The sequence below is a fragment of the Vicugna pacos genome, unplaced genomic scaffold (genome assembly GCF_048564905.1).
Source record: "Vicugna pacos unplaced genomic scaffold, VicPac4 scaffold_20, whole genome shotgun sequence".
Classification (NCBI taxonomy): Eukaryota; Metazoa; Chordata; class Mammalia; order Artiodactyla; family Camelidae; genus Vicugna; species Vicugna pacos.
Genome location: NW_027328741.1, coordinates 62,922,923 through 62,948,847, shown reverse-complemented (window position 1 = coordinate 62,948,847; position 25,925 = coordinate 62,922,923). Strand labels below are relative to the sequence as shown.

At 33.2% G+C, this 25,925-nt stretch overlaps 1 protein-coding gene across 1 annotated transcript; it reads right to left on the bottom strand.

The window, feature by feature from the left end:
- Nucleotides 1–217: 217 nt before the first annotated feature.
- LOC140693872 (heat shock transcription factor, Y-linked-like) lies at nt 218–2,104 on the bottom strand. The gene is made up of 2 exons (XM_072957451.1): nt 1,321–2,104; nt 218–854 (listed from the first exon to the last, which is right to left on the bottom strand). Exons 1-2 carry the CDS (start codon nt 1,831–1,833, stop codon nt 489–491), a joined length of 879 nt encoding a protein of 292 aa, XP_072813552.1. The 5' UTR covers nt 1,834–2,104; the 3' UTR covers nt 218–488.
- Nucleotides 2,105–25,925: the final 23,821 nt, after the last annotated feature.

Genomic DNA, 25,925 nt, shown 5'->3' with positions numbered 1-25,925 from the left:
GTTAGTCTCCCATTTAATTCTTAATTCTTTTAAAAAATACTAAGGAAAATACAGGTACACATCTATGTTTAATGTTCAAATAAGAAAATAGCAGATAGTTGTCGACATTTGCCAACATCAGTTATAATCTTTGTTCCCTGCATAATCTGGTAGTTCTCTGGTAGATCAGTTGTTATAAGGATGACGTTCATAAACTGAAGATGGCTGATGAGTTGGCCTTGAAAGGGAAGTAGCTGATGTATCAGCTATCACTGGCACTGGAAAGCGTGGGTTGCACCCTGGTTGAAGTTTAGGAAAATGACCTTCATTTGCAGATATGTTCTGATATGTATTTGGAAAAGTAGAAGGCTCCAACATCAGTCCAAAATAATTGCTCTGTTTGGGAGATAAGATACTCTACTGAGAAGTAGAAATTCTACTTCAAATGGAGTTCACAACACGGCCATTTATTTCATTGTAACTGCTTTGAGAGTGCCCATGGACAGTGGTCAACTAATTGAAAATAGCTCGTTGATCCACTGCAATTTGTTCTGTTGGTCTGACATTGATGATGGAGGAGAAAAATCACCTCTGATCGGGGTAGTTGTATCACCAATTATGTGGCCAGTAGAGGGCTTTCTCATTAGAGGCATGTTTAAATTTGCAGAAGGTAAAAATGCACTTTCTTCAATAGTGTCAGCCACAAATTCAGAATTATTATTATCCACATTATACCCTGCTTTAAAGTGCTGCTCTTTGAAGTCTTCAGGCAATGAAGATACCAGAGAGGAATTTTTAATCCCAACTCTTCTTTTTATTCTCACTAAAACCTGGGGACAGCCTCGTTTAAAATTTGGATTATGATAAAAGTGCAGCTATAAACAAAGGAGAAACATTTTAGTAATATTTATACCAAAATACAAGACTACAATAAGCCTAACGTATAAAACCTGATTCCACGTTTACTATACAAGGATAATATCATCAAAATATGAACATTGCTAACAATATTTTGAAGTTCCTTATTTGGAAAATACACATTTAATTATTATAGTCATCAAATTTAAATGTTAGCATTTACAGTAATGGTGAATGCCACTTTTGAAAAGCAGCTTTAATACCTTTATATGAATTTCTGGAAAGATTCATAGTTGTAAGCAAAGTTTCTCATAATCTTGAATAATTAAGGCACTGTCCTCATTTTTTAGAGTAAAGTATTTTAGCCTTAATAGTTTTATACAATTTTCAAAATCTAGCTTTACATTTATATTACCATAGATTGATGTACAAAATAAAATTTTATACATAAGTTACCAATTCGTAACTAAAATTTGTGTATACCTTGCTTGAAACAGAGGCTTCTTTTTCTTCTGCTAGAAAGTCAACTAGACAAGCAGATCTTTGAAATTTCTGCCGCACTTTTCTAAACCCATAAAAGTTAATGGGTCTAAGTAAACTTTTCATACTTCCAGTTTCAAATATTCTGAAAGGGGCCTTTTTTTCCAAAACTTCCTTCTTCAAGACAACTTCATCAATCACTATGGAAGATCCATTATCACCCCACCAGATGGATTTAAATTGGTCACTCCCAGACATTTTCCAGAGCTTTCTTGGAAATGTCAGAGAACCAAAATCATTATCTTCATCTGGTTCAGAGACACAATGTGTGTAACATGGTCTTTTTATCAAGGATTCTTCAGACAAATTCTGAAAAGCATTTTCTTCAATCATAGAACTCAAGTCCAAGTCCCCAGAGAATGTTTGATCACACAATAGAGATCTACCGGAGTTTCCTGAGCCAGTTGGTCCATCTTTATGAGACATATCTTGAATTTCTGAAGAAATATGTGCCATCTCAAATAACTTTTTCTACAGCTACATTTCTAATCTGCATGATTTTGAGCACTGCAGCTTCAAATGCTGCTTTGGCAGGCCTGAACAGATAAACTGCTAGGCCTTCACAATGGTTCTCAACTTGAGAAGCTGTGACATCACAAAACGACTGGTATCCCAGCAACTCAAGTGTAACATTCAGCCAGTGTTTACTTGTCATTCATCCAGTTAAAATGAAACATATAGGATGATTTTTTTACAGTGTGATCTGCAAATATTATCCCAACATATTTTTATAAATAATTTAGTTTTGGGGTGTATGAAATAAAATCAATCTCCATACTTTTGTATTGAAATTTATGCCAGATTTGTGAACAGAGTATAAATATAGCACAAATTATATAAAATAACTTTAAAGTTTTGGAATTTAAAGTGAAATTCGTGTAAAACTTTTACAGAAAATATATATCTATTTCAATATCATTTGTAATTAAATTGAAACATAATTTGATTAGGAAATGGAAGTAGGTATTTATCTGTGTACTATATAATAAGTAGTTCAATATTCAAAACATGAGCAGATTAAATGTCAGTTTATTTGTTTTGTATATAAATAAATGGTAAATAATTATGAAATAAAATTAGATAAAAATAATGCATCAAATTTAAGAAATCCCAAAAGGCGGAATTTTTGATTTAAATTGTAATTCATTTCTATAAGTTAAACAAATGTAATTTAATATTCTACTCTAAAATTACAAAAGAGAGAAACTTATTGTATATTTACGAATGTTTATTTTTGCCATTCATTCAATCAGAGGTTTTTCAGTCCCTAGAAACAATAAATTTTCTTTCCATCTTTATAATCCATTCAATTGTGGCTTCTGTTAAGTGTTCTAAAATGATGTTTATAAGTACACTTATGCACAAGATCCTGGGTTCAATCAGCAGTGCCTCCATAAGGGGTAAACAAACAATCAAAAAACAAATAAATAACACTATATGTGATTTGGGGTGGAAAAGACCAGGTAATGCATTTTTGGAAGGAATATGTATCTCAGTCCTGAAACATTTGACATTGTTAGTAAAATATGGCATTTCAAGGCAAGTGTTTTGTTCACTAAATGTATATAATAGCTATGTTCTGTATCAGTAAACTGTAGAAAATCCAGTTCTATCAAAAGTTATATTCTTTATTTAGAAATAAATTCCTTTAAACATAAGCCAAATTAAAAATGAGGGATAAAATTTTTCAATAAATAAATGTAAACTCAATCTGTAATGTAAATTTTTCTTTCAGTATGTGAACATTCCATTCTAAATAAATATTAGCAACCTGAATTCATTACATATTATAAGTATTATAAACTATAGTTAAGAGGGATTTAGTCCTGATTCATAAATATTACTTATCTAATTCAAATCAATATATGTGATACAATCCCTGAAAAAGCAGAGAATTCAAAAACATCAATCTCAAAAAATGTAGGAAAATTTTTCACAAATCTGATCTTTACTTTTTTATAAAAATATTCTTAACAAATTCACTTTTAATACAATTTAATTAAACATAATAAAAACCATATATGAAAAACCCATGACAATCATCAAGTTCAATTTTAACATACAGGAAGGTTTCCTCTGGTCCAGTAATAAGAAAAGGTAGTTCATTCTCACAAGTACTAAATTACACTATTTGAAGACCTAGCCAGAACAACTAGTCAAGAAAAAATATACAAGGCATCCAACTTGTAAAAAAGCAGTAAAATTTTTAGAGATGACATAATTAAGCATAGATAGAAAACTCCATAGACTCCTCCAGTGACTGTTAGAAATAATGAACAAACTTAGTAAACTTGCAGAATACAAAATCAATATACAAATATCCATTGCATTTTTATATAGTAACAACAAACTATCAGCAAGAGAAATTAGGAAAACAATTGTGTGTATATTTATACCAAAAAGAATAAACTAGGAATACATTTGATAAGTGAAATAAAAGATCTAAATATAGATCTATAAATTACAGGTGCAAGAAATAAAATAAACTAATAAATAGAAAGATATTCTCTGCTTATGGATGGTATACAATGTGAGGATCTATTCTAATCTATCTTTTACATGATCAATCTCCCCTGCACTACTTATTCAGGAGAATGTCTATTCTTCATTTTATACTCTTGCTTCCTTTTTCATGGGTTAATTGATCATAGGTGTGAGGGATTATATCTGGTTGCTCTATCCTCTTCTATTGATTGGTGTCTGTTTTTGAGCCAGTTTCATGTTGTTTAAATTACTAAAGCTTTGTTGGACTGTTTAATTCAGAGAACTATACACTATTAGATTTAATACTCTTTTTCAAGGTTATATTGGCAACTAATGGTCTATGTGGTTACATATAAATTTTGAAATTAACTGTTCTATTAACTGGAAAAATCTCATGGGTACTTTGACATGAATGATGCAAAATGTAGATTGCATTGGGTAGTATGTTTGTTTCAACCACATTGTATCACATCATTAACATAAGAGGAATTTTCATTTCTTTGGGTCAGTTTTAATTTCCTTCACCAATGTTTTCTATTTTTTAACGTATAGGTTTTCTCCTTATTTGTTAACTTCATTTCTATGTATTCTATTCATATATATGTAATTATATATATTATATTTGTAAACACGTTTACTACACAAATACAACAGGCAGAAGACAGTGGTAAGACATATTTAAAGTCCTGAATGAAAGAAAGCTGTAATCTAAGATAATTTATCAAGCAAGGCTATCCTTTAGAATAGAAGGAGAGATAAATAACTTCCACTAAAGCAAGTACTAAAAGAATTTAGCAACAGAAAAAGAAATATTGAAAGATCGACTCTAAAAAAAAAATGAAGCAGGCTTCTATAGAAAGGAGAAAGGCATAATTAGAAAGGCAATAGCTACAATGTCTTACAATAGAATAAATATGATGTTGCAGAACAGGACATCAAAAATTTTAAGGATCAGAGAGTGAAACAGGACAATAAAGAGTATTTCCTTATTATTTCTGTTCTCTATAGAAGGGGTTAGAATTTGTATTCCTATCAGTTAAAATAAAAAGATAAATAAAGGGTCAATATACATACAAAACAGGATGGCCATAAGTCAAAACTTACAATGAAGTCACAAAGCCAAAAAGAAACCAAGATAATAGAAGAAAACTTATCAAGCCACAAAAAGAAAATGAAATGAACAAAAAGGAAATACCAAATCAACTGGAAAATGAAGTACAAAATGGAAATGAACACCAGTCTATCAATAATTATCACAAATGTTAATGGACTCAGTGCTTGAATCAAAAGATATATATTGTCAGATGGGATAATATAACGAGACTCTACATTATGAAGCATACAAGAGTCCCACTTTTGTAAGAGGAACAAAAATTAATTGAAAGTCAGAAGATGGAAAAGTATATTGAATGCAAATGGACATGACAAGAAAGCAGGACTAGCAGTACAGACTTCACACAAAATAGACTTTACAAAAAATGTCATAGAGAAAGATAAACAAGGACATGAAATAATGATTAAAGGAGAAATAAAAAATGAGGGTATTAAACTCATTAAGATATATGCACTCAATATACGAGCACCTAAATACATTTAGCAAATACTAATAGATGAAAAGGGAGAAATGGATGGGAACACAATCCCATTCGGAGACTATATCTCCCCATTACCATCACTAGACTGGTCTTTCAGACAGAAATTAAATAAGGGAAAAAAGATACAAACAGATACGATAAAATAATTGGAGTTGGTTCATATTTTCAACACAGTACTCCTCCCCAAAACAGAATATACATTCTTTTCAAGTTCACATGGAATATTTTCTAGAAAAGATTATGTACTCATTCACAGAAGAATCCTCAACGAATTTAAGAAAATAAAACAAATTTGAAGCATCTTTTCTGAGTATAATACCATGAAACTAGAAATCCTTCACAGAAAAACAGTGTGAAAAAATGACAGCATGTAAATTAAACACCATGTTACTATAACAAGTAGGGGAGGTGAAGAAGTAAAAGAAGAAATTAAAAAATATCTTGAGAAATATGTCAAAATACTACACAAAGTGAATGGAATACATTTAAAGCAGGCTTAAGAGGTAAGTTTATAGTGACAACCGTCCTCAAATTAAAAGAGCAATTTCAAATAAATAATCAAATGTTCTATGTATACTAATCATGAAAAGAAGAGCAAACAAAACCAAAACTCAGCAGAGAGAAATAAGAAAGAACAATGAAGAAAGAATTGAAATACACATTAAAAAATAGAAAAAATCAATTAAAGTCTTTTTTGAAATAGTAAGCATAATTCACGAAATTCTGGACAGGCTCACCAACAAGAAAAGAGAGAGAACACAAATAACATAAGAAATGAAAATGCAGAAACTACAAAGAGTACAACAAATTTGCATAATATCATAAGTGAACAACATGAGCAACAGTATGGAAACAAAATGGATAACCAGGAATAAATGGAGAAGTTTTTGAAAACATTCAGCCCACCAATATTGCATCAAGAAGAAATTAACCATTTGAACTGTCAGATCACCAGAAATTGAATAGAATTATCCATAAAATAAAAAATCTCTGCAAGCAAAATTCAAACCAAACTAGATTCACTGGGGAATTTGACCAAACATACAGAGAAAAATACATACCAGTCCTCCTCAAACTATTCCAAAAATTGATATGGAGAGAGTACACCCAAACTCACACCATCAGGCCAACATCAACCTGATAAAAAACAGGACAAAGACACCACCTCAAGAGAAAACTACAGGCCAATAACATTGATAAACATTGATATAAATGTCCTTAAGAAAGTATTAACAAACAGAATCCAACAGCATGTAATAAAGATTATACACCATGGTAATGTTACTTCATCCCAGGAAAACTAGGATGGTTTAATTTATGCAAATAAATCAATCAATTTTAATACACCATATCAATAACCGAGAGGACAAAAAACCACATGATCATCTCAGTAGATGCAGAAATAACATTTGAGAAAAATTAACACCTATTTGCAGTAAAAGTTCTTGTAACAGTGTGCTAGAGGGACCATATCTCAACATAATGAAAGCTATTTATGACAAACATATAGCCAGCAAAATACTCAATGGTGAAAAACTGAAACACTTCCAACAAAAACCTGAGACAAGACAAGGTTGCCCATTCTCACAATTTCAATTCAATACAGTCTTGGAATTCCTAGCCACAATGATCAGGCAAGGAAAAGAAATAAAAGGATTCAGACTGGAAAAGAAGATGTAAAATTGTCATGGTATGCAGACATGACACTATATATTGAAAACTGTAAAAGCTTCACAAAAAATTACTAAGGCTAAAAAAGGAACTGGGCAAGGTACCCAGAGTAATGTACAAAAAGGTGGTGAATGAAATATACATGGAGAACTAGAAAATATTGATTGAGGAAATCAAAAAAGATTTGAAGAATTGAAATCATACCCAATGGTCTCGTAATGGAAGAAACAAAATGGTTAAAATGGTCATATTGTCCAAGGCAATCCACAGACTTAATGTGATTTCCTATCAAATTATGCCAAACTTCTCTTTTTGGGACTGAAACAAATGATTCTAAGATTTACATAGAGTCATAAAAGATCCATAATTTCCAAAGCAATATTAATGAAAAACAAAGAGGTTGGAGGAATAAACCACCAGTTCTCCATACACTATTGCAGAGCTACAATGAACAAAATGACAAGATATTCATACAGAAAGAGGCTTATGGACCAAAAGAACAGAATAGAGGGCCTAGGAATAAATCTACAGGCCTATGTTCTATTAATTTTTGACAAAGTATCCAGGAATCTGACAGAGAAAAGACCATCTCTTCACCAAATGATGTTGGGAATCTGGATAGCAACATGCAGAGCAATGGAGTTAGAACACTCCTTCACTCCATACACAAGAATAAACTCAAAATGGCTTGAAGACTTAAATGTAAGGAAAAACACAGTAAATCACCTAGAAGAAAATATTGGCAAAACACTCTGAGATAAATCTCAGCAATGATCTCCTAGAATAGCCTACCCAGGGAAGGGATGTAAGAGCAAAATTAATAAATGGGACCTAATTAAACTTATAAGCTTTTGCACAGCAAAGGGAACCATAAACAAAGCAAAATGACAACCTGCAGGATTAAAGAAAATATGTAGAAATGTGCAACTGACAAAGGCTTAATTTCCAAATTACAAAGATTTCATACAAACTATTAATAATACTTAAAAAAAACAAGAAACCCAATTTGAAAATGGGCAGAAGCCCTAAACAAGCAATTCTCCAATAGAGACATACAAATGCCACATAGATATATAAAAAAAAATTGCTCACTACCATTATCAGAGAAGGGTAAATTAAAACTATAATAAGTATCACCTCACAACAGTCACAATGGTCATCATTCAAAATTCCACAAACATTAAATCCTGGGGTATCTGTGGAGAAAGATGACCCTCTTACACTGTTGGAAAAAATGTAGTTTGGTGCAGTCATTGTGGAAACCAGGGTGGGGTTTCCTCAAAAGAATAAAAATAGACTTAACTTACGATCCAGCAATCCCACTTCTGGGTATAAATCAAAGGGAACCCTAATTCAAAAAGACATCTATACCCCAATGTTCTTTGCAGTGCTATATACAAGAGCCACGACATGGAAGCAACCTAATTGTCCAACAACACATAACAGTATTCAGAAGTTATCCCATATTTACACAATGGAATAATATTCTGCATTAAAAAATGATAAAACAATGACATTTGCAGCAAAATGGATGTCCACAAAAAGTGTCATTCTAATTGAAGTAAGCCAGAAAAAGAAAGAAAAATAATCCATGACATGATATATGCGGAACCTTAAAAATAAATTTGGATGAGGAGACTATGATTTCATCTACAAAACTGAAACTCACTCACAGATTTACTAAACAATTTTAAGATTACAGCGGAAAGGGGATGTGAGAGGATATATTTGGGAGCTGTAGATTCATAAATTTTTTCCACTATATATAAAAGTAAATTTTTTCAAAATTTCTCTTGTATAACACAGGGCAGTAAGTCAAATATTGTGAAGTAATGTTTAATAGGCACATAAATATATGCATGTATTGGGACACTGTGCTATACACCACAGATTGACACATTGTAAATGGCAGTACTTCAATGATAAATAAATGAATAAACACGCAAATAAATATATAAATAATAACTAAATAAAAATATTTAATAATAAATGAAATAAAAAGATTCACACTACTTAAATTTACACCTCATGGATCTAGGAGAAAACAGAAAGAATAAAGAAGAAAATTGAATGAATGAGAGTATGGCAAATAACAAGAGATGCAATTGGAAAGGTAGAAAAAAAATACCTAAGTCTGTTTCTTTTAAACATAAACTAGGCATATGTTTAGGTTGGCTAAGAAAATATAGACTCAAATAAAATTAGAAATAAAAGATAAGATATTACCACTGATGTTGTAGAGATGCAAAACATCATAAGAAATTACCACTAGCCAACGATTTGAATGACCTAGAACTAAAGACAAATTCCCAGAAACATATGTTTTCCAATACTGAATCAAGAAGTAATTAGAAAGATAATAGAGCAAAAGTGTGTTTGAGTAAGTCAATAATCCAAACTTCCAAAACCAGAAAAAATTTACAAAACGCCTTTACTGGTGAATTCTGTCATACAATTGAAGACAATTTTTCACCAATTCTTCCCCAAATCTTCCAAGAGTTTGAAGGGGGTGAAAGATTCCAAACATATTTTATGATGTGAGCTTTATTTGCTTAACAAAGCTAGAAAGGACATTATACGCAAAAAATAGAATATTATCCCTGATGAACATATGTGCCAAAATTCTCAACAAAACACAAGCAAAATGAATTCAACAAAACATTTAATGTATCATAAACATACATGAGTAAAGGTATATATCCCTGGGTTTAAGTATACTTCAAAATATTCAAATCAATAAAGGTGACATGCCACACTAATGGAATGAGAAATAAAACTCACACAATCATCTCAATAAGTGCGGAAAGAGCATTGTATATAATACAACATCCTTTTAAAATACTCCCAACAAATTAAATTTGCCCTGTCAGTGGCACGATATAATTTACACACAAACACTGTGTGGATAGAAGTGAAGCAGTTCTCTGTTTTTTGATTCTTAGAAGAAGGGTTTATATAGGACATGCACAATTCCTCACATATAATCTAGGTTATAACAATGTTAATAATCTTAAGCTATTTATGTTCCCATGCTCCTGCAGTAAGCGCAGGATGTTAAATGATCAAGAATTGTTTTAAAGTTCATCACGGAACTTCATTAATTAGGCCATCTCTTATCCAGCCGGCTTTGCCTGTCTTGGGATGTCCTCCTCTGACGATCTTACCCAGCATAGGCTATCCAGCCATCCATACTGGATATATTGAGTAGACCATTTGTTATCCAGCCTGGATATGTGACATTCCTCACAGATTGTTTATCAGTTCAGCCCATGGGCTTATTCTCTAGAACCTTCAGACAGGGGCCTACAAACCAAACATCCCTTGACAGAAAACTGGATGAAGAAAATTTGATGTATATATGCAATGGAATCAATACTTTGCATTCCTATCAACAGTGTCCACGCTGTTCCTTTTTCTCCACAATCTCACCAACATCTATTTGTTTTCTTTTTGATGAGAGCCTTCTAACAAGTGTGAGGTCTTGTCTCATTTTAGGTTTATGACTTTCCTAATAATTTATAACTCTGAACACATTTTCATGTATTTTATAGCCAACTGTATGTGTTCTGAAGAAAATTGATTCAGATCTATCTATTCAGTTCCTATGGACATTTTTTTAAATTGGATTGTTTGCTCTTTTTTATGTTGTTTTGGGGTAAGAGTTTGCCATATATTTTGGATATTAACACTTGATTGAAAATTATCACTTAAAAATATGTTCTACCATTGTGTTGGTTGACTGTTCAGTTTATTGATCATTTCTTCTGCATTGTAAATCTGTTTAGTGTGACACAATCATATTTTGTTAGTTTTACTTCTGCTTTCCTTGACAGAGGAGGCATATGTAGAATCAAATTAAATCCAATATCAGAGTGTACTTCTTATATTTTACCCTAGGATTCTTTAATTTCAGGTTTTATGTTTCATATGCCCATGAGTGGGATTGCTGTGTCATATGATAGGTCTATTTTTATTATTTAAATGAACTTCCATAATGTTTCCAAAGTTGTTTCACAAATTTTATTTCCCACCAACAGCATTGGAGAGTCCCTGTTTCTCCACAACTTCCCCAGTCTTTATTACTTGTAGACATTTGGATGACAGCCCTTCTCACTAGTGTGAGGTAAAACATTATTTTATTTTTGTCTTGCCTTTGTATAATGATTTGCAATGTGAGCACGTTTTTATATTCCTGTTTGTCATCTGTGTGTCCCTTTTAGAGAATTGTCTTCTGCTCATTTTCTGGCTGAGTTGTTTGTAGATTTTTGAAATGGTGTTGCATGAACATTCTGTGTATTTTAGAAATTAGCCTCTTATTGATAACATTGTTTCCTAATGTATTCTCCCATTTGAACTCCATCTTTTCATTTTGTATATTTTGCTGTTTAGAAGCTTTTAAGTTTAATTAGGACCTACTTGTTTATTTTAACTTTATTGTTTTCAGCTTGGGAGTGTGACATAAGAAAATTTTGCTAAAATTTTTGTTTTGTTTAGCCTATGTTAGATTCCAGAAGTTTTATTGTGTCATGTATTAGATTCAGATATTTAAAACATTTTGAATTTATTCTTGTATAGTGTGAGGGATTGTTCTAATTTTATTGGTTTACATGTAACTGTTTAGCTTTCTCAACATCACTTGCTGGAGACTGTCTTTAAGGCATTGTATATTTTTGTTTCCTTTGTCATAGTTTAGTTGACCATAGGTGTGATGTTTTATTCCTACTTCTATGTTCTGTTCCAGTGATATAGATGTTTGTTTCTTTTCCAGTATTGTGCTGTTTTGATTGCTGAATTTTTGTAATATAATCTGAGATGAGGAAGGGTTATGGTTATGCCTCCAACTTTGTTCTTTTAACTCATTGTTTCTTTAGCAGTTCTGGTCCTTTTGAAGATCCATTCAAATCATAGGACTGTTTTTAGTTCTGTGGAAAATATCATGTAGCTCGATCTGAATAAATTTATATCTGTAGACATATTTTGTAGTATGTATATTTTAACAATATTAATTCCTCTAAACGAAGACCTTGAGATTTCTTTCCATTTCCTTGCATCATCTTCAAATTTCTTTATAAGTGTCCTATAGATTTTATTATGTTGGATTTTCCTTAGGTTTTTCATGTTTTGATCTGATTTCATATGGATTTTTTAAAATAATGGAATATATTATTGTTAGTGTAAAGAAATGTGACAGTTTTTTATATTAATCATGAATCATGATACTTTGCTAAATGCCTTTATTAGTTTTAGTTGTTCTGGTGTGGAGAATCTTTAGGGATCTCTATATAGATTATCATGTCATCCAAAATAATAACAGTTTTACTTCATTCAATCCAACTTGACTAACTTTATTTCTTGTCCAATTGCTGTTACTAGGACTTCCCATACTGTGTTTAAGAGAAATGGTGAGATCGGGCATCCTTGTCTTATTCCTTAATTTGGCTTTCAGTTTTCACTTTTGTATATTACATTGTCTGGGGTTTGTAAGTAATGACTTTAGTTATGTTGAGATATGTTTCCTGAATCCTACTTTGGAAAGAGTTTTCTGTTGTTGTTGCTGTTGTTGTTGTTGTTGTTGCTGTTGTTGTTTTAATAAATAAATGTTGAATTTTCTGAAATAATTTTTATGGATTTATTGAGATGACCACGTCATTTTCTCTTTTCCTTTTGTTAATGTAGTGTATCAAACTGATTGATTTCTTCATGTTGAACAATTCTTGTGACCCTGCCATGAATCCAAGTGATCATGGTGGATGATTCATTTTTGCTATTACTGGATTTAGTTTGCTAATAATATTTTGTAGAATTTTTGCATCTAAATCTGTCAAATTTATTGGCTTGAAGTTCCCTTTGCCTGTAGTATGTTTGTTTGCTTTGCTATCAGGGTGATGAATTTTTCATAGGATTAATTTGGGAGTTTCCCACATCTTCACTATTTGTGAATAGTTTGAAGAGTATAAGTTCTGCTTTGTATATTTATTCTCCACATGATTTGTTTAAATCTGCACTTACAAATGATCAAAAAGCACATGAAAAAATGTTCAATATCACTAATTATCAGAGAAATGCAAGTCAAAACTACAATGAGGTATCACCTCACACCAGTCAGAATGGCCGTCATTCAAAAATCCAAAAATGACAAATGCTGGAGAGGCTGTGGAGAAAGGGGAACCCTCCTACACTGCTGGTGGGAATGCAGTTTGGTGCAGCCATTATGGAAAACAGTGTGGAGATTCCTCAAAAGACTAGGAATAGACTTACCATACGACCCAGGAATCCCACTCCTGGGCTTCTACCCAGAAGGAAATCTACTTCAGGATGACACCTGCACCCCAATGTTCATAGCAGCACTGTTTACAATAGCCAAGACACGGAAACAGCCTAAATGTCCATCAACAGGTGACTGGATAAAGAAGAGGCGGTATATTTATACAATGGAATACTACTCAGCCATAAAAACCGACAACATAATGCCATTTGCAGCAACATGGATGCTCCTAGAGAATATCATTCTAAGTGAAGTAAGCCAGAAATAGAAAGAAAAATACCATATGAGATTGCTCATATGTGGAATCTAAAAAACAAAAACAAACAAACAAAAACAAAGAATAAATACAGGACAGAAGTAGACTCATGGACTGAGAATACATACTTGTGGTTACCGGGGGGGGTAGAGGGTGGGAAGGGATAGACTGGGATTTCAAAATTGTAGAATAGATAAACAAGATAACACTGTATAGCACAGGGAAATATACACAAAATGTTATGATAAATCACACAGAAAAAAAGTGACAATGAGTGTGTATATGTCCATGAATGACTGAAAAATTGTGCTGAACACTTGAATTTGACACAACACTGTAAAATGATTATGAATCCATAAAAAAATGTAAAAAAAATCTGCACTTCTATTTAACGATTTTTTTAAATGCAGATTCTTTCATCTAGAAAGCAGTTTGTTCAAATTATTTGTTTCTCCTTATTTCTGTCTCTTTCTAGACATTTGTCTATTTCTTCAAATTTGTCAAGATTATTCGAATGTAAGTGTTGACAAAATGATCCCTTTTTTGTATATCTGAGGTAACAATTGTTATTTCTCATCTTTTGTATCTTACTTAATTTCTTTGGGGCATCTCTCTATTCTTCATGATGCACGTACCTAGAGGCTTTTTTATTTTGTTTATCTTAAAAAAAACAAAGAAAATCTTCGGTTTTACTGCACTTTTTTCATAGTTTTCTTTTTCTCTCTAATGTATATTTACACCTGTAATATTTAGGAACATGTTTTTTAATTTTTTTAAATTTTCTTTATTGATTTACTGTCATTTTACAAACTGCCTCCAATCCCAGTGTAGAGCACAGTTTTGCAGTTACAATGAACAAATATACATTTTTTGTCCCATTTTTTCCACTGTGGGCTTCCGTAAGAACTTTTATATATTTCCCTGTGCTATAAAGTACATTCCTGTTTATCTATTCTACAATTTAGACCTCCCAGTCTATCCCTTCCCACACCCCGCCCCCTTGGCTAACAAAAGCTAGTATTCTATGTCTGCGAGTCTATTGCTGTTCTGTATTTGTCCTTTTTTTGTCTTGTTTTGTTTTGTTTTTTGATTCCACTGATGAGCCATCTAATATGGTATATTTTTTTCTCTTTCTGGCTTACTTCACTTAGACTGATTTTCTCCTGGACCATCCATGTTGCTGAAAATGGCGTTATGTTTTCGCTTTATATGGCTGACCAGTATCCCGTTGTATAAATATACCACCTCTTCTTTATCTAGTCAAATGTCGATGGATATTTAGGCTGTTTCCATGTTTTGGCTATTGTAAATAGTGCTGGCTATGAACATTGATGTGCAGGTGTCATCCTGAACTAGGGTTCCTTCATGATTTATGGCCAGGAGTGGGTTTCCTGGGTCATATGGTAAGTCTATTCCTAGGTTTTTGAGTAATCTTCATCCTGTTTTCCACCCTTGCCAGACCAATCTGCATTGCCGCCAGCAGTGAAGGAGGATTCCCTTTTCTCCACAGCCTCTCCAGCATTTGTCATTGTGGATTTATGAATGGTGGCCATTCTGACTGGTGTGAGGTGATACCTCATTGTAGTTTTGATTTGCATTTCTCTGACAATCAGTGATATTGAGCATTTTCTGATGTGCCTTTTGATCATTTGTATGTCTTCCTTGGAAAATTTCTTGTTTAGGTCTTCTGCCAGTTTTTGCATTGGGTGATTTATTTTTTCTTATTCAGTTGGATGAGCTGCTTATATACTCTGGAGATCAAGTCTTTGTCGGTTTCATATTCAGAATTTTTTCCATTCTGTAAGTTTTTTTTTTGTTTTACTTCCAGTTTCTTTGCTGTGCAGAAGCTTGTAAGCTTCATTAAGTCTCATTTGTTTATCCTTGCTTTTATTTTTTCTTCAAGAAAATTTATGAGACGTATGTCAGATACTCTTTTGCCTATATTTTCCATTAGGAAGTTTATTGTATCTTGTATTATGTATAAGTCTTTGTTCCATTCTGAGTTTATTTTGTGTATGGTGTTCTACCTTCATTGGGAGTGTTCTAGCTTCATTGATTTACATGCCGCTGTCCAGTTTTCCCAACACCAGTTGCTGAAGGGACAGTCTCTCTTCCATTGTATTTTCTTGCCTCCTTTGTCAAAGATTAATTGACCAAAAGTTGGTGGGATTATTTCTGGGCTCTCAATTCAGTTCCATTGGCCTATATGTATAATTTCCTACCAATACAATGCTGTCATGTTGACTGCAGTTCTATAGTATTATCTGAATTGTTAGCGTTAAGAAATGCCACTGATTTTTTAAACTTAATCTTGTAACCTGCTACATTGCTGAATTCTTCGATCAGCTGTAGTAGTTTTTGTCTGGATTTTGTACGGTTTTCTATATATAGTAACATATTTTCTGCATATAGTGAGACTTTTACCACTTACTTTCAAATTTGCATTCCTTTTACCTCTTTCTCTTGTTTGATTACTGTGGCTAGGTCTTCCCAGTCTATGTCGAGTCGGAATGGTGATAGTGTCCATCCTTTTACTGTCCCAGATTTTAGTGTGAAGATTTTGACTTTCTCACCATTCAGTACATGCTGGCTGAAGGTTTGTAATCTATAGCTCTTATGATGCTGAGATATGTTGCCTCTATGCCCAATTTGTGACATTTTTTATCATAAGTGTGTGTTGAATTTTATCAAATGCTTTTCCTGCATCTATTGAGATTATCATGTGGTTTTGGTCCTTTCTCTTGTTGATGTGCTGTATTACATTGATTAATTTGCATATGTTGGACCACCCCTGTGTCTCTGGCATGATCCCCACTTGGTCATGATGCATAATATTTTTTCTGTGTTTTTGGGTTCTTTTCGCTACTATTTTGGTGAGGATATTGGCGTCTGTGTTCATCAGTGATATTGGCTTATAATTGTTTTGTTTCGTATTGTCTTTGCCTGATTGTGGTATCAGGGTGATTGTGGCTTCATAGAATGACTTTGAGAGTATTCCTTCTTTTTCAATTTTCTGGAAGAGTTTGAGAAGGACTGGTATGAGTTCTTCTATGCATGTTTGGTAGAATTCTGTAGTGAAGCCGTCCGGTCCTGGACTGTTATTTGTAGGGAGGTTTTATATTGTTATTTTGATTTCATTTCTAGTGCTCAGTTTGTTGAAGTGGTCAGTTACTTCTTGATTCAGTCTTGATGGACAGTATGTTTCCAGAAACTTGTCCATCTCCTCTAGGTTATCCAGTTTGGTTTAATATAGTTTTCATAATATTCTCATATGATATTCTGTATTTATTAATTGTAAATTCTACCTTCTCCTTTCATATTTTGGCAATTTGTGCTTTCTCTCTTTTCTTGTTTTTGAGTTTGGCCGGAGGTTTGTCGATTTTACTTACTTTTTCAAAAAGCCAGCCTTTGGATTGGTTGAATTTTTCCTATGGTCTTTTTAAACTCTATTTTATTTATTTCCTCCCCAATATTGATGATTTCCTTCCTTCTGCTGCCTTTAGGTATTTTTTTCTCCTTTTTCTAGTTCATTCTCCTGATGGGTTAAATTGTTTATTTGTGGTTGTTCTTCTTTTCTGAGAAAGGCCTGTATTGCTATAACCTCACCTCTCAACACTGCTTTTGCTGTGTCCCATAAATTTTGTGTGGTTTTGCTTTCATTTTCTTTTGTCTCAAGGTATATTTTCATTTCAGCATTGATTTCTTTTTTGACCCATATTTTTTTAATAACATATTGTTTATTCCCCATGTTTTCCTTTTGTTCTCCTTTGTTTCTCTGTTGTTGATTTCTAGCTTCATGACATTGTGGTCAGTAAAGATGCTTGAGGTAATTTTTATCTTCTTAAAGTTGCTGAGGTTTCTTTTGTGCCCAAGTATATCATGAATCCTGGAAAATGTCCACGTGCACTTGAAAAGATTGTATGTACTATTTTGTGGGGGGTGCAATGCTCTGAAAATATCCACCAAGTGTAATATTTCTATTTTATCATTTAACTTCTCTGTTGTTTAATTTATTTTCTATCTCGATGATCTGTCCAGTGATGTTACTGTAGTTTTGAAATCTCCAACAATGATTAGATTCCCATCACTATCCCCCTTTATATCTGTCATTAATTATTTCATGTACTTAGGTAGTCCTCTATTTGTTGCCTGTGTATTAAAGGGTGTGATATCCTCATCTGTATCACTCCATCAATCATTATAAAATATCCTTCTTTATCTTTCTTTGTGGCCTTTGTTTTAGTGTCTTTTGTCTGAAGTCAGTACTGCAACAACTGCTTTTTTGGCTTTTCCATTTGTATGGAATACCCTTTTCCATCCTTTCACTTTCAATCTATATTTTTCCTTCTCGCTGAGGTGGGTCTCTTGTATGCAGCATATTGAAGGTTCTTGCTATACTATCCAGCCTGCCACTCAATGACATTGACTAGAACATTTAGTCCATTAACATTTAATATATCGATGATATGTTTGTGTTTATTGCCATTTTCGCCTTATCTTTGAAGTTGATTTGGTATTTCCTCTTTGTTCATTTGATCTTCCTTTTTTGGTTTGGTCATTTTTCTTTATATTATCATGAAAATTATTTAATTTTAGTGACTCCCTGAATATGTTTTTGTCTTGTTTTTGCACTTTTATATAGTCTATTAGAACATTAGTATAATTGATTTTATTAAAGTGATAGTAACATGATCTCAAATACATCCTACTGAGAACAAAATATTTTAAAAGGAAAGACCCCCCCAAAGAAATTCTCTATTTTCCTGCCTCCCTCTCCCACTGTCAATGATTTCTATGTCTTGTTTTAAAATTTTGTGTTTATTTTATTTGTAGTTTATGAGTTATCACCTTTCCAGCTGTGAGTTTCACATTTCTGTAGCATCCTGCTGCTTTTCTTTTTAGAGTAGGCTTTCAATATTTCTTTTAGCATGGGTCTAGTGTTGCTAAACTCTTGTAGCTTTTTCTTGTCTGTGAAATTTTTTATGTCTCCTTCTACCATAGAGGATAGCCTTGCTGGTTAAAGTATCCATGGGTATATCATTTTTTTTCATTCAGGAGTTTGAATATATCTTGCCACTCCCTTCTGTTCTGTAGTATTTGTGTTGTGAAATCAGCTGTGAGCCTTATGGGGATTCCCTTGTAACTCTCTGTTTGAGATTCACTTGCTGCCTTTAGGATAATTTCTTTATCCTTGACTCTGGCCATCTTAATTATATGTCTTGCTGTGAGTTTATTTGAGTTCTTCCTATTTGGGACCCACTGAGCTTCCTGTACTTGGATATCTGATCCCTTCTTTAAGTTTGGGAAGTTCTCAGTCATGATTTTTCAAACACCTTTGCAATGCACTTTGATCATCCCTCCCCTTCTGGGACTTCTACCACACCAAGTTTGGCATGCTTTCTATTAACCCATATGTATCTTGTGCTTTTTTAATCTGATTCTTGATGTTTCTCTTGTAGCTATTCTGATTGGGTGCTTTCTATTGTCCTGTCTTCTAGGTCACTAATTCATTCCTCTGCATTATCTAGTCAGCTTTGCGACCCCTTTAGATCATTCCTCATCTCAGTCAATGGATTTACTTATTCTACTCGGCTCTTCTTTATAGCTTCCATTTCATTTTTAACATATTTTACATCTCTAAACACTATCTTTTATTTCCTCCAGTAATTTGATCACACCTCTTTTGAAATCTTGATCTAGTAGGCTATTGATGTCTATTTCACTGATCACTCTTTCAGGGGATTTCTCTTGTTCTTTTAATTGGGAATGGTTTGTCTGCTTCTTTATCTTGCTCCTACCTCTCTGACACTGTGATGGAGTATATGTTATCTACTGTGGTCCTAATGGAGTTTATCTACCTAATGCCTATGTAGTAATACAACTAAAAAAGAGAAAAAAGAAAGAGGGAGACAAAGAATTTTAAAGAAGTGGTAATAAATGTTTGAAAACTTTGTATAATACATAATAGAAGAGCAAGTTGAAGCAGAGTTTTGAAAAATAATAATAATAAAAATATTTTTATAAATTTCAATGGGATTTAAAAGGGGGTATATATAATTGTCTAAGAAATAAATATTAATATGGTAATAGGAAATGAAACAGGTAAAAACAGATTAAAACAAGGGGATGGTCAGAGTGTCCTGGATACTGTGTACTGTTAATGTGAACTCTTTCTGTATTCATCATGGTTTGGAAGCTCAGCTTGCTTTTTCCAGAAACCCTCCATTGGAGTCCACATCTGTGCAGCTCCCAGGTCCTGTCGGCAAGCAGATCACTCCCACTCCCAAAACTGGTTCCAGAGCAGCTCTCTTTACTGTGAGCTGTCTTGTCATTGCCCTGACTGATACCTCAGTCACATGTTTCAGACTGAACAGGCAGTAGTGTTCATCAACCCTCTCCCAGCCACATGGTCAGGGACTGCATTACAGCCCAAAATTTGGCAGGCCATCAGCCCCCTCAGGGTGATAGTCTCTCCTCTGCTATGTGCCCTGTCACTGGTCTGGGCCAAAACCCAGCTCCTTGATTGCCTTGGCAGAGCAAGTTCTCTGAGGAAATAAGACAGAAAGATCTTATATGTCTCAGGCTGTAGACAAGTCCCCATCTGGCGCTTAAGGCTGCTAAGTCCTTAGGAGTGAATGGAGGTTTTGCTCTCACTGCTGCCAGGGTGCAAAGCATCAGAGGCTTTGGTGGCTGTGTCTGAGCCCCAGGTCTCTTGTCCTAGATAATTTGTGGATTTTCAGAGATTCGGAATGCACCTTTCCCCTCACAGGGCTAGCCTGCCCTGTTGTTTAATGGAGGGCCCAGGTTGTTTTGCCCTGTGCAACCACAGCAATGGCACACAGCCCCCTCCGTTCCCCCTGGCTGCCTCAGTGCAGCCATCATCATTTTCCACCCAGGTCGGGAAGCATGGCCCTGACCCCAGCTGCCAGGTTGCCTCTTGGGCTTGGTGTCATAGGGATCCTCTGTCCCTGTTTATCTTAGTACTGTCAGTCAACTTATAATCTATAGAGGTTCAATTCTTGGAGGCTCCTCCTTCATCCTGCCGAACTCTCAGTTGGAGAGGGGAAACTCAGTGAATGAGCACCAGTCCTTCTTTGCTGCTCCCTCACTGTGGGACCTGTCCCAATCTGTTTTGCCTTTTCTTCTTTCTTTCTTCATTGTCTTCTTCCAGATTTTTTGCATCTTTATCTTTTGGGACCTGTCCCAAAATGTTTTGCCTTTTCTTCTTAATTCATTTTCTTCTACCAGATTTTTTGCATCTTTATCTTTTGGGACCTGCCCCAATCTGTTTTGCCTTTTCTTCTTAATTCATTTTCTTTTACCAGATTTTTTGCAACTTTATCTTTTGAAGAGGACAATATTCTATCAGAGTACTGCAGGTTCTCTGGTTAATTGAGTAGGTCTGTGAATGTGAGTCTTGATGCATTTGTGGGAAAGGGTGAGCTACGAGCATCCTTCTGCTCCACCATTTTCACATCCCCCACAAAAAGTCTCACTTTATGATGGAAGTTAAACACAACCAGTAAATAGATGGAAAAGATGTTTCATGGAAATGACAAGAAAGTGCAGTTTGCAGTGATCAACTCATACAAAATACATTTTAAAATAAGGGCCACAGTGAAAGTTAAATATGAGTTTATAAATAAAAAAGAGATCAATATAAAAATACAGTATTACACTCATTAAATTATATATGGACCCAACACAGTAGATCCTAAGAATAAAAAGAAATATTAGACATGAAGGAATTAATTCATTATAAAACTATAATAGTAGATGTGTTGAACACCTCACTATTCTGATGGCCAATTCATCTCAAAAGAATATCTGTAAGGAAACAGAAGTCTTAATGGCATATTAGATCATTTGAACCTAACTCATTTATTGGACACTGCATCAGAAAAGGAGAACACATAAAATTCTCAAGTGTGCACAGGATGTTATCTAAGGAATTAACTGCATATTATGTCATAAAATGAGCCTCAGGAGCTTTAAGCAAATACAGATTACAGCGAATATTTTTCCATATATAAAATTATAGAAATATGCATCAACTCTAGAAAGAAGAAGAGGGTAAGCACAAATATGAGATTAAACCTCATCCTTTAAAAAATAAAATAAAACAAGTTCAATGATGAAATCATAGAGGTAATAAAATCATACATGGAGACAAATTACATTGAAAACAGAGCTTCATCAACTATATGGGATGCAGCAAAGGCAAATCTAACAAGGAAGTTTAGAACAATTGAGGCCTTCTACAAGGAAAAAGAAAAAACTCACACAAAGGATAATGTTAACCACCCAAAATAAATGGATATAATAATAAACAAAACGCAAAGGCAGTAGAGTGAGTAATCTTTAATGATTAGGTTGAAAATAAATAAATTAAAAATTAAATAAAAATTCATAAAATCAACAGTTATTTTTCTTAAAAATATTAACAAATTGATAAACATTTAACCAGGTTTATAAAGAAATACAGAGTCGACCCAAGCAAAATAAGAAATGAAATATTAGAAATAATTTCTGATAGTACAGAAATGCAAACAAAGATTATGAAATCACTCTGAGCAGTTACGTGACAACTAACTGGACGACCTTAAAGAAATGGACAAATTTCTTTAAACTCTACAGCCTGTCAACACTGAATAAAAAGAAAACTGAAAACTTGAAAAGAGCAATCAGCATAATTTAAATAAAATCTATAGTTTTAAAATCATCCTTTGAACAAAATGCCTGGATGCCTTCACTAAAACCTCTTTCCTCTCAACTATTTCAAAAAATGTATTAGGAAGGAAAATTCCCAAAGTTATTCTATGAGGCCACAAATAACATGATAACAAAACCAGTCAAAGACACTACCAGAAAAAGAAATGAAAATGTAAAGCCAATATCCTTGAGGAATATACATTAAAAAATTCTCAACAGAACATCAACAAATTAATCCAGCAATACATAGAAAGGATTATACACGATGATCAGTTGGTTTCCGTCCAGAGTCACAGGGATGGTTCAACATACACAAGTAAATCAGCATGACACATATTTTATAAAGGAAGTACAAAATTCACAGGACCATGTCAATACACACAGAAAAAGCATTAGACAAAATTCAACATACATTCATGATCAGAACTCTCATGAAAGAGAGTAAAATGGGAACATCTCTCAACATAATATAGGCCACTTATAACAATTTATAATACTTAGGGGAAAAGCTGAAAACATTCTGGGTAAATTCTGGAATAAGACAAGGATTTTTACTCTCAGCACTGCTATTCCATAGTAAAAGAAGAAAGGAAAAGGAAAGAAAAAGAAGAAAAAGAAATGCAAAATGGAAAGAAAGAGCAAAATTGGCACCAGTACTGATGACATAACAATCTACATAGAGTCCTAAGTTCTCCACACAGACTAACATCAACAATAAATTATTTCAACAAGGGAGCAGGGTACAAGGTTAATGTAAATTTGTCTCTTGCATTTCTACACGTTAATCATGAGATACCCTAAAATGGACGTTGAAAGCAATACTATTTAAAATCCCATTCCCCCGAATACCTTGGAATAAATATAACCACATATATGAAATATCTAAACACTGAAAATTAAAAAACATTGACAAAGAAATTAAAAATGATTCAAAGAAATGGAAAGATGTCTTGTGCTCTTGGATTGAAGGAGTTAATATTGTTAACATGTCCGAAATGCACAAAGAAGCCTACAGATTTAGTGCAATTCCTGTTATGAAGCTGTAGTATTTCCCACAGAACCAGAAAATAAATAACTCTAAGTTTTACATGAAGCCATTAAAAATTGTCAAAATGATCTTGAGTAAAGACAACAAATCTGGAGGAATAAACCTCCCAGAGTCCTTACTATAGTACAAAGCTACAGTAATAAAATCAGCATGGCATTGGCACAGAGATATAATCAATAAAATCAGATAGAGAGCCTAGAAATAATTCCACACACCTATGAGCACTGAATCAATGATAAATGAGGCAAGACTACACAATGGAGGAAAGACAGTCTTGTCAATGGATGGTGTTTGGAAAGCTGGACATCTACATGTAAAACAGTGAAATGAGAGCATTCCCTGACATCGTATACAAAAATAAACTCCAAGTGTATTAAGGACCTAAATGTAAGACCTGATACTGTATAACTTCTAGAAGGGGATCTAGGTGATACACTATTGGATATATATCATAGGAATATTTTCTTGTATCAGTCTCCTAAGGCAAAAGAAATAAAAGCAAAAAAAAGCAAGTGAGACCTAAATAAACTTGAAAACTTCTGCACAGCTAAGGACAATTTGAATGAAATGAGAACACTGCCTGTGTAATTGGAGAACATATTTGCAAATAATGCAAGTGATCAGGGGATAATAGATGCAAGTTAATAGATGTAACATGGATTTAGATTACACAACTTAATGTGAAAAACAAAAACGCAATCAAAAAAAGAGCAGAGTACTTGAGTTAATATTTGTCCAAAGAAAACCTACAGATGAGTAACATGCTAGTGATAAAATTGCTCAACATTACTAATTATTAGTTAATAGCAGGTCAAAACCACAATGAGGTATCACTTCACACTGGTCAAATGGCTATTATCAAAATGTCAAAAAATAGAAACTGTTGGAGATGATTTGGAAGAAACAAATCACTTGTATACTCTTGGTAGGAATGTAAATTGGTAGAACTCCTTTGGAAAACAATATTCAGATTTTTTTAACACCTAAAACAGAACTACCATATGAAACAGTAACACCTCTCCTAGGAAATATCTGGAGAAGAAACCCTAAATTGAGTAAAACCAATCTTCACAACTGCACTGTTTATAATATGCAAGACAGGGAAGCAATCCAAGTGTGCACTGTAGACTATGGACTTAAGAAGAAATGATGATTCTAGAAATATGCAATTGAATATTATTAGCCATGAAAAAGTATAACACATGGCTATTTCAGCATCATGAATGGACCTAGTAAATATTGTGTTTAGTGAAGTAACTTAGACAAAGACAAAAGTATATAATATGATCAATATGTGGAATCTAAAGAATACCAAATATATGTGTACATCTATATATAGCTATCTGTTGATAGATGACAGATAAGTAGATACATAGAAGGATAGATAAATAGACACATGATAGATAGACAGATAGATACACAGTTAGATAGATAGATAGATAGATAGATAGATAGATAGATAGATAGTTAGAGGGTAGAGGGATAGAGAGATTAGTTAGACAAGACTGAAGGAGACTGAAAGATATGGGAAATAATTTATGTTTACCAAAGGAGAAGGGAAAGACAATTTAATGGTAGGACACTGACAGATAAAAAGTAGTATACAAAAAGGAGATAAGCATCAAGGATAATCTGTATAGATCAGGGAATTACAAGCAATAACTTAAAATAATTGTATGTTACAATTATTGTAATAATTTATAATGCAATCTAATCTAAAAAGTGGTTGGAGTCACTATGCTGTACATCTGAAACTACACAATATAGTACATCTACTGTACTTCAATTAAAAATAAAACATCTCATGTATAATTTAGTCCTTTTTCTGCTGATAGCATCTTCCTTTAATATTGTTTCAATTTTACTCTTTACCTTTTATGAATACTGACTCAAATTATTTCTATTTCTGTTGTGAACATGTTACCAGATTGATGTACCTATATTTATTGCAAGTGAATTACTATTTTTCTCTCTTTATATCATATAAAATAGAAGCATTTAAAAACACACCGAAAGAAACTGTTGCAACTTTCTCATGGTCTCTGCTTAGTATTTTGTTCAATATTATGCATATATTTGCATTTTATTTTTCTTAGAATAGCTCTTTCCTGAACCTCTTGTAAGGTGTCTCGGTTTTGTTTTTTACATCTCATTCATGTTTCTTTGTCTGATAAAGTCTTTATTTTCACTTTACATATAAGTGATAACTGTGCAAGTTAGAGTGTACTTGGGTGGGAGATTTCTTATTTCAGTAGTTTGAAAATGTCTTTTTAATTACCCTCGGCGTATGTTTTCTGCTCAGCAATCTGCTGATAGCCTGATGGGGGTTTCTATGTAGATTAACATAACTTTTCTTGGCTGATTTTAAAATTTTACTCTGTCATTAACTTGCCAATTTGCATATGACGTATCTTGAAGAAGGTCTCATTGTCTTAAAGTTATTGGTGTTTTGTTGGCTCACGGAATTGTATATCAGTTCCTTACCCAGGTTCAGAAAGTTATCAACTATAACAACTT

Excerpts from the sequence above, each read along its gene's own strand:
- LOC140693872 (XM_072957451.1), bottom strand. The coding sequence starts at position 1,833 with ATGGCACATATTTCTTCAGAAATTCAAGATATGTCTCATAAAGATGGA. Across the intron at positions 855-1,320 it reads AAGCCTCTGTTTCAAGCAAG|CTGCACTTTTATCATAATCC; the intron begins GTATACACAAAT and ends CTTTGTTTATAG.